Source organism: Chanos chanos, chromosome 11, assembly GCF_902362185.1.
Source record: "Chanos chanos chromosome 11, fChaCha1.1, whole genome shotgun sequence".
In the NCBI taxonomy this organism is placed as follows: domain Eukaryota; kingdom Metazoa; phylum Chordata; class Actinopteri; order Gonorynchiformes; family Chanidae; genus Chanos; species Chanos chanos.
In genome coordinates, this window is record NC_044505.1 from 17801380 (window position 1) to 17811826 (window position 10447).

The 10447-nt window shown below is 40.0% G+C and overlaps 1 protein-coding gene across 1 annotated transcript; it reads left to right on the plus strand.

The window, feature by feature from the left end:
* Nucleotides 1–6715: 6715 nt before the first annotated feature.
* LOC115823752 (CD209 antigen-like protein E) lies at nt 6716–8926 on the plus strand. The gene is made up of 4 exons (XM_030787780.1): nt 6716–6830; nt 8206–8451; nt 8579–8721; nt 8822–8926. Exons 1-4 carry the CDS (start codon nt 6716–6718, stop codon nt 8924–8926), a joined length of 609 nt encoding a protein of 202 aa, XP_030643640.1.
* The last annotated feature ends 1521 nt before the right edge of the window (nt 8927–10447 follow it).

The following is a 10447-nucleotide window of genomic DNA, read 5'->3' on the forward strand; positions in this document are numbered from 1 at the left end:
ATAAGTATGTAACTGGTCTCGCTCTGTTACCAGCTTGTTGTAGTACTTTTGTAACTGCTCCAGCTTTGAAATATACAAGACACACTACAGCACTATGATGACAGCCAGCAGGAGAACACACAGCAGCCCCAGACACACTGTATGTAGTATGTGATGTCACTTCCTGAGAAGACAAACAGAGACAGAGACTTTATCCAGTGCACTGTGGCTATGAGGCCTTTTACAGTATAAATGACTGCTCTTTCTCTCCATACAGCACCTGTGAGTTAAGCTGCTGCCTTTCTCTCGGTGAAGACGTCTTCTGTGTTTGAGACTGGAACAGGGGTCACTATGATATCTGCACTGGTATAAATGTATACAACCAGTTATCTCCACTCACTCTCCTCTGTCTCCATTGGTTTTGTCAGTGTCAATATCATTCTCATAAACACACACAGACATCTTTGTTCTCTAACACATGATTATGCTTAGTTAAAACTATTGATATGGCTCTGTTTTGTACTGAGTTGGTTTCTCTTGTCTCTCTGTGGGTCTTACTGCCTCTGAACTGCTTTACATTGACTGGGAGAAAGGAAATCACAAAAACTGAAAAAAAAACAAAAAACACATGAGGGACATTTAGCTGAGAATGAGGTCAAATGCGAATGTGTGTGTGAATGTGAACATGTGTTCCAACTGAAATTGTTCACTTGGTATAAAGACTTCTACCTTAATTGCCTCTTTTAGGTGACTTTGACCAGTTTGACCATCACCAGTTCCTTTCTCATTCTCTCTGTTTCTGTCTCTTTCTTTCTCCCTCCTGCTTTCCTTCCGTGGCCTGTCCACCTCATCTTCCAACTCCACTGTTTGGAGTCACCCAGTTTTAATGTCACTGTATGTCAGAAAGTCCAGTCATTTAAGATTTAATGGGAAAACATTTGTTGCTATTCATAGCTTATTAATTTACAGTTTAGCTTGTTTCCAAATTGAATAGGTGCCTAGACCAGATGTTGCATTTTTTTTGTGTTTGCCCATGTCTAATCCCGTTATTTTTGCTCTTTGATAAAATTATGTTATCATTTTGAAACAATGAACTGAGAGACGTTACCCTGAGTGAAAGTGTCCTCTCTCACCATTCTGTTTACATTCTAATGTATACTCTCCTATATCCTCACTCTGGTACACTCTACAACATGTCTACAACTACAAACAGTGCTCTCTGTCTAACTGCAACATGAGAGGGCCAAAAAAAGCCCTCTACTGTGTACTGTGTATTTTGTTCTATTTTAATGACACCAGTTCAGAAACAGGAAGCTGGCAGCACAGGAAATCACTGAGGGCCGTCTAGACTGAGAGGCCCTCAAAGTGTTAAACATGTGACACAGATGGAAAGTTCAAACTGTCTCTGTCCTCCACCTTTATTTTTATCTGTCCCTCTCCAGAGTTGGACTCACATAAACTGACTGTATGGCATTAAATAAACTGTAGTGTGTGTGTATCAGTAACATACATTTAGCATTAAGCATGGGGCAGAGTTTATTAATTAATATATGGCTCTGTCACTCTGACACAGTGTAGGACAAATGAATTAATCTGAATGGGTTATTCTGATTGGCTGATTCCAGTAGTCATGAAAAAGCAGAAGAGAATCCATTCAGAGTCACTGCAGACATTCAACAGAGTGAGCAGAGCTGAAAGAACACAAACAACAACACTAATGAAAGAGAGAAAATAAGAATCAATCAATCAATCAATCAATCAGTCAATCACTCACTCACTCAATGGCTCACTCAGTCTATCAATCTATCACTCATTCAGTCAGTCAAATTTTCACTGTTTCTCTCTTGACTGTTTCTCCCTTAACTGTAAACAAAGTAAAATTAGCTGCAAAAATGTGAAGGCGAAATCATTTTTTACTGTATTGATATTTACACGTGTCCTGTGTAAGATGTACCTGTGTGTTGAATTTCTCTTAATGGAAACATCATGTCTCTGTGTGTTGGCTTCTTGGACACTTGCAAAATCTTTACTCTTATAAATCTCCACCGGCATCTCCACTCTCACTCCTCAGTCCAGTTCACTTCTTTCAATACTGTATGCATTATGATGAATTTTTCTAACACACACTATTAAACTGTGTTAATGCTGTAGTTTCTGTATGTCAGGGTTCACTTTGTGCACCTGCATTTCTGTGTTTGTGTTGCATGAAACTGACTCTTTAAGAGGTGAGAAAAACATTAGTCACAGAAAGTCCAGCCCATCATCTCACTCTGAAAGAAGATGCTCTCAGTGTTGACACGTCAGTTTTTTTTTTTTTCCCACAAGCGGCTATTTACAGCACTGAGATCACTTTAGGGCATCAGTAATAGAATGTGTGTGTGTGTGTGTGTGTGTGTGTGTGAATATGTTCGTCACTGCTGGAGTGAGAATGGCCTACCACCCAAAAATATCAAGTCAAAAGTGACACTGTGATTAAAAACTGACCAATGATGAAGGGCTAGAGGATGGTACACTGTTCATGAACACAGATGGCCTATGGTCTGTAACTGTACACCTGTATAAGGTAGGTATAACTCATAAAGTGACCAGTGAGTGTAGGTCCAAGGTATGTGTTTCTAATGAAGTTGACATTGAGTGCAGTCCATGGAACCAGAGTCCTTAATGGGAGTCAGAGTCAAGGTCATTAGTGAAACATAAATCATTTATTCTCCATCCAAACCTCAGACACACTACAGTCAGTCTGCACTATCTGAACCTCCCTGCCCCACATGCAACCTACAGAAGCTCTCTGATGACTCCTCCTTTATGGGCTGCATTCAGCATGGACAGTGAGGAGGGGTACAGGAGTTTGGATAAGAGCTGGACATGAGGTGCCCTCAGCACCTGACGCAAAGGAACTGTTGTTCCACTTGAAGACAATTTATGGAGAGTACCACTTCAAAGACACCCTCTGGCCTGCAGGGGGCACCAGCTACATTTTAAAGATCAATGGACCAGGTGTTTTGAGGTACCACAGACTTATGTGGATGATGTGTTAATCTTCAGTGAGTCCAGAAATCACCAGCTTGTTCTTAAATATACGCTGTTAAAGATGCCACCATAATTAATGAATATTAGAGGCTGTCAGTTTGACACTCCCCTGGCATGGCATTGCCTGTACAGTGTGCCCTGTAGTGAAGTATGAGAACTCAGTGATATGGAACATCACTGCAGCCCTCTGAATGATAAGATCCAACTCCAACTGTCACATTCCTCTGGTTTTCCTCTAGATAAGAATATGTCCATCTGCCCCTCCCCCTTATTTCCCCTGAACATGCTGCATATATCCTTTATTCTTGTATGATTTGCACTGAAGTTGTTAAAAAAAAAAAAAAAAATCAAAAAGGATCTAATAGGAACTATACTTTCAGCTGTTCCCATTTAAGACACTCAACTCCTCTTCTCTTCCTTTTGCCTGGTGCTGTTTCACAGACAGGTAAGTGTGATATTGTGTGCCATTCTTTTCACCCTGATTAATGCTACTTTGTCTCATTCTTGGCCTGCTCCATTTCATTTTGGTTGCAATAATATCGTTGTCCATTAGGAGGCGCTAAAGGGTCATGAATGGTAGATGTTGTTTTGAGAGGTTGGAGATACAGTAGGGGTAGGAGGCTTGACCACAATGCAAGATGAGTTTTCAAGGACAAGAGTGGATGAACATCCAGATCCAGTTTGACTTTCTGGGTAAGAAGTGGAAATACACACCACTCTTGAGTTCCAGGATCCAACAGGCCATGGAGACTAGTTGGACTGTCCTGATGTTTCTGCTACTGCTGCTCTTCTCAACAGTCAACAAATGCCACAACCTCTCTCCACACTTCACTCTTGGAACAGATTTCAACTGAACTGAGAAAAGACCAGGGTGAAATTTGGCCGGCAATTTATGAATCTTCCAATACACAGCTGTAATCTTGAGTATCTTTTTGAATGTCCCCAGATCATTAAAACTCTCAAAGTCATCAGGCTGAAAGAAATGCAGCTTCTTTAATCAATGTGACCTGTAGAGGTCACCCTTCTCAACACAACATCTCTCAGAGTGAATAAAATTCAGGACCATGGACAGGGACAAGCTGTCAAAGGGAAGGCTGGGGACCCTGGACAGCTCTAACATCACAGAGACTGGTAATACCAAGCAGTCATATGGAGGTGCAGCTTTGTCTGAATTTCCTCTTCAAACCACACCTTAAAAATGAGACAGCTTCACAAAAGGGTAACAAGCATTTGGAGTGCTTGGACTTCACAGTAATAATAATGTCATATCAATGCACCACATGTGATGTGGATATGGTGTGTGCCGGTGCTACTTGTCAACTGTACGCAGACAGAAGGTCGCAAGTTTGGATTCTGGGGCATGAGAAATAAATTTGACTTTGACAGAACAGTTGTGGTGAATTTTATGTTTCTAAAGCAAAGCTGTTGTATTTGAGTTCCTTTTTCAAGTGACAGTGGAAATTCAGGTAGACACACACACCCTGAAACACTCCTCAAAAACAGACTTAAAGTAATGAAAGCGTGTCAGAGACACACACCAGTGTAGCATGAGTAACACTGGACAGAGGAGAATGGAGTTGTGTGAGGACACTGATACCAGTGCAGACTTTACTGACCTAAATGGGTCACACAGAGCTGGTTTCAGAGAGAGAGTCAAAGATCTGTAAGTAAATCATATTATATTATTTTTGATAAAACAAAACAAAACAAAAAAAAACCATTTACAATCTCACAATTTTACCACACGTTCTCTACGTGACTTCTTGTGGTGACAGTTTCCTGTCACTATCAAATACATTTCAGTAACGTCCAGAGACAGAGACACAAAGACTATCACAAGACACATAGAGACTTCAACACTAAATCAGTATAACAGTGCGAGCTGCAGAACGGCTATGTGTGAGATTCTTTATAGTCAGGTAAACAGGATTGAGAAAAGTGAGCTGGACAAAGAAGAGAGAGAGGAGACTACAGTACATATTTATGACAATGCAGCTTCTGCCAGGGATGGCAAAAGTAAAAGTAGAAGTACTCTTGCTAAAAAAAGTACTCTAAGTAGAGTTAAACTGACAACCGTTTTTGTAAAGAGTAAGTGAGTGACTATTTTACTGAAGTATTTTTCAGGAGGGAAATTTTAACTGTACCTAGAGTAATTTGTTTTTAGCAAAGTACTTCTACTTTTACTTTTGCCGTCTCTGGCTTCTGCAGGTTCTCCAGACCTCAGCACAGAGACTAAGGACGTCTCCAATAAGAGAAACCCAACAACTCAACATACAAACTTACAAACTTATTCAACAAAGTAAAAGTATAGAGATAAACAGAGAAATGAAAACATGGATAGATAGATAGACAGAGAGAGAGAGAGACAGACAGACAGACAGACAGACAGACAGACAGACAGGCAGACAGAGCTTAAACTGAAGTAAGTATGTCTCTATCTGAATTTGTTCTAAGGAAGTGAGACAGGGTGGGGTATGGAGCAGGTATGTGTGAGAAAAAGATTCAGAGGTAGTGGTTAAATGGAGGGAGGCTTCTTCTGTATTGTCTAACGAACACATCACCTCTCCTATGTCTCCCCCTCTCCTCCAACAGTGGGAACTAAGTGTAAGAGAACTACAGTTATCACAGAACCATAGTGGAACAACAAAGAGTTCCACTCTGTCATCCAAACTCCCAACATGGATCCTGTTGAAAAGAATATTCATACATGATTAATAGTCATAGTAAGAATATTATATTGATACCATTGAGAGAAATTATGATAAAATATTTTTGACATATTTAAAAAAAAAAATATTGAATCCAGTTTTATCCATTTTAATTCAAATTCATGAGGAATAAGTTTAAGCATTTTAAACAGTTATACACTATGAATACGCCCCCCTCAGAATTAACAAGAACTAAATTATCAGCCACTGAAATCCACCTCTATAAGTGAAGAGTGTATCGGACGTGGGGGACACCATACAAGATGGGAGGTTTTTGCAGTTTGAGACGTGTTGCACCATTTAGATATCCTGTATAGTGACACAGAGTGAAATTTCCTTAAACTTCAAAAAAAAAAAAAAAAAAGCCTCTGACAGGAACCGATTATCTGCCACACGTTACGACATAAATAATCACCCTATTAAAAACAGACGCTTCCAGCTTATCTGCATAGTGGTTAATGTGTCACCAGAATAGCCAACATACAGAGACATGAGAAGGGAGAAATTAAGAGCTTCTGAAAAGAATCAAAACATGCACTTCTATGAATTTTAATAACTATATTAATGCACACACAATCATTGATCACATGTATGAACCAAATATCACCTTAAAGGTACAAGTAATACTAATGTTTTCTATCCCTGGCTTTGAGCAGGTGTGTTAATCCAAATCCTAAGCAAAAATAGCCTAATGTTTTTATTCCTCATTGCCAACTCATGCATTAATGCGTAAATGAAGTGAAAGTAGTCTTGGTTTTACAGAACACTCTCTCTTAGTCATTGCCAACTCACCATACTAGAGGAATACCAAGCACATTCTAGAGAAAGGGGAAATATAAAATAGAGAGACAGATGGTCTCTGTGATAAAGAGAAAAAAATAATCTTTGTCCTTCTGCAAGTGACTTCCTTCTCTGGTAAGTCCCTGTTAATCTTTAGTGTCACAGGAGAGAGACACTCTTCACCATCTCAGAAACATATTTGACATATGTCAGTGAGGATGTCTGTTACCCATCAGAGAGATGTATGTGAGGACATTTATGCCAATGAGGATTTTTACCTGACTCAGAGGAAATCTGCCTTACACAAGACCAACCCAGGAGCTGAAAGATCAGGTAAGATAGCAGAAAGACGAGGTTGATTTATCCCAGTTTTAACATCGATATTAATATAACTGTGTGTTTGGAAAGGACTCATTGAAAAACCAAAAGGAGAAGGTTATGAACTGCTCTAGGACTGTTGGTATAAGACGGCTGTTCCATGTCTATCAGTCTGTAGGAAGCCAACCAAAACTAAACCAAAAAAAAAAAAAACATTTTCTGCCAAAGGAGTCAGAGTCAAAGTGGCTATAATCAAGACTGTGTACAAAGTGTAATGGAACTATATCCAGTGTAGGACATTTTATAAAATTTTGGGGGGGCACTTTTAAAAAAATAGTAATTAGGGCATGAAGTTGCTGTTTTTTTAATGTGAAATGAGCCAATATTAAAATGCATACACTTATCACCACCTTGTGCCAGCACGAGTAAATCAAAAGCATACTATTGCTGTTCCAAAGAGAAGTGTGCCATCATCTGTATATGTGTACAGAATACAGAATACCATCTGTGTGTGTGTATAGAATACCATCTGTTTATGTGTACAGAATACAGAATACCATCTGTATATGTGTACAGAATACAGAATACCATCTGTGTGTGTGTATAGAATACCATCTGTTTATGTGTACAGAATACAGAATACCATCTGTGTGCGTGTGTATAGAATACCATCTGTATATGTGTACAGAATACAGAATACCATCTGTGTGTGTGTATAGAATACCATCTGTATATGTGTACAGAATACAGAATACCATCTGTGCGTGTGTATAGAATACCATCTGTATACATGTACAGAATACAGAATACCATCTGTGTGTGTGAGAGAGAGCAGGAGACAGTTCTAACTATTTAAGCGTTTATTTAGCTCTTTATAGCCTTCCTATATAATGCACAGTTGAAATGTTTAACGTTTGATTTCTAGAGGAGGGGAAGATGAAATGGCTTGTCCATTCCTCTGTCTCTGACTTCATCGCCTTGTTATTATTCGTCAACGTAAATGGTAATATAATTTCGTCGAAGTTTGCATTTTCGAAGGTGCTTTTTTTTTTATCGATCGTCTCGTTTGCGTCGTGGAAAAAAAATCGCAGACGAACATTTTTCGTCACCGTTTTCGTCGAAACGAACACTATCTAAAGGGCAGTTTTTGCCCCTCGATCACGGTTTTTAGGGGCATTCTGAGATTTCTTGGGACATTGTTGCCCGTTGCCCCCATTCATTTCCGACACTGCCCATATCTGTTCTTGAAACTGGGAAACACTGAGTGAAGAGTGAGGGGGAAAGGGAACAGGCCCCTCTCATTGCAGAAAAGCATGAGTACAAATAAAAACCCACACAGAATAATTAATGAAGTGAGGGTTTTTTTAAATCATTATTATTCGCCCCTCAGGGATGAAACGTTACAGACTGGCTGTGGTGTGTCTGGGGCTGCTGTGTGTTCTCCTGCTGGCTGTCATTGCAGTGCTGAGTGCCTGGTACATTAAACTGGTCAAAGAGAGAAGCCAGTTCGTGATCAGTAAAAAGAACCTAACGGATGAGGAGGAACAATTAAAGGCTAGCTACTACAACCTGACTGAAGAGAGAGACTGGTTACAAACCAGTAACAACAAACTTACCAAGCAGCTGTCTGAGTGTGGTGAGTGAGTTCATCTGACTCAATGAATATTATTAGTAAATGTGCATGAGTCTGTGTGTGTGTGGTTGGGGATTTTAATGTTTGATCCCCCGGCCCGCCCCCCCTCCGTTTCTGATCTCATACACAGGAAAATTCTGCTTGAATGGATGGCAGACGTTTGGCTGTCAATGTTACTACATCTCTACTGAAGACAAGAACTGGACTGAGAGCAGACAGCAGTGCAGAGAGTTTGGAGCAGACCTGGCGATCATAAAGACCCAAGAGGAACAGGTGAGTAAAATGGGCGACCCTGTCACTGCCTGGTCTGACGGCGGGAGTCGGAGTTTCGTGACGTCGCCTTGACCAACTTTTCTCGTTGCTTTTACGACAGGAGGCGCTTGCGAACCTGAAGGTCAAAGCTTGGATCGGACTCACCGACAAAGACGTAGAGGGAGTCTGGAGATGGGTGGACGGCACAGCGCTGACCGCCACGTAAGAAACCGGTCAAATTCGACCGTGTCATCAGCCAGTGGTTTTAGTAGAGAGCGATTAGTAACGCGCTGTCTCTGCGTCATCGTAGGTACTGGTACTCTGCGGAGCCGAATAACTTTGAAATACGAGAGGACTGTGGAGAAATGTTAGGATCCTTACCAGATCCTCTGACAAACTGGAATGATATTTCATGTGACGTAGCGCAAAAATACTTGTGTAAAAAATGAAGGCTCACGCACAATGCGTTTGGTCCACTTGATCTAAAACCTCGCACGCTTTTGACTTATCACTGCATTTGATCTAGTCCTTGTTAAATATGTTCTTGTCCATGAACGAAACATCATATTTCTATATTGTTGTTTATTGCAAAATAGATTAGCATGCATTGGGTTTGCGCAGAAAGATTAAAAAAAAAAAAAAATCAACAAAATTATATGACTCTGTGAAACAAAGCAGACACTTGTTCCACTGTGAGTCATGTATTTTGCAGAGAAAAATGTCATATTTCCATGAAGAAGAGTGTCAATTGGGCAGTGTGATGTAAAAATGTAGAACGTGTCATGAAAGTAAAATGGAGACATATCTGTGAACATTCTATTGTTATATAGTCCTTCCACCCCTTATCTGATTTCATAAGGGCTGGGCCTTGTGTCTCTATTGACTTACATAATTCTTTACTCCCTTCTAATGTTATGAGGGCTTAATATTAACCCCTAGCTAAGTTACTAGGACTAAACAGGCAGTGTGTACTTTAATGCATAAAACTTCTTTTCACGTGAGAAGAGTTGGGAAGAAATACGATTCCTCCTATTTAATATGCATCATGAACAACGATGGATGTAATGAAGCAAGTATAATTGAAAGAAAGAAAAATAGAAGATACAAACAAAAACTCATGAATAAATAAAACAGTTGTTTAAGTGCAGTATATAGACTGAATACCAAAAGCAGATAAGTAAATACCAGAATCAGATCATTAAACCCTGAAATCTGTTACCTCACTAATTACTATGTTGTGGGCACCACTAAAACGGACAAGCCGGAACTTTTAGAGAAACAAATAAAATGTTGTAGGGCCTGTTTCAAGGCTCAGACTAAACAGCTATGGCAGGAAACCTGTGACATTACCCTGTTGATACAGTGCCCTCTGGTACAAACACATCGTCACCCGTGACAACCGTCAACCGATTTTTGACTGTCATTGTCAAAATTATTTTTATTCACATGGGCACAGCTTTTATTACATCTGCTGCTTTGGTACATGTTTAGATGACTATATTTTAAATGACTGTATGACTGTTTTAAATAAACCACCCCCCCCACCCCCCACTGGTATACAGTACTTACAGACATTGATAACACAGTAGCATTATGAGTTAGAGAGAGACCATGGAGGGAGCTAGCATCAGCAAACCGAGCTTCATGAAACAGAGAAGAGTGTTCCTACAGCGCTCGTTTCAACGACTTTGGATGTTGCACCAAACTTTCAGTAAGATCTCTACTGGCATCTACGTTGTTAATACAG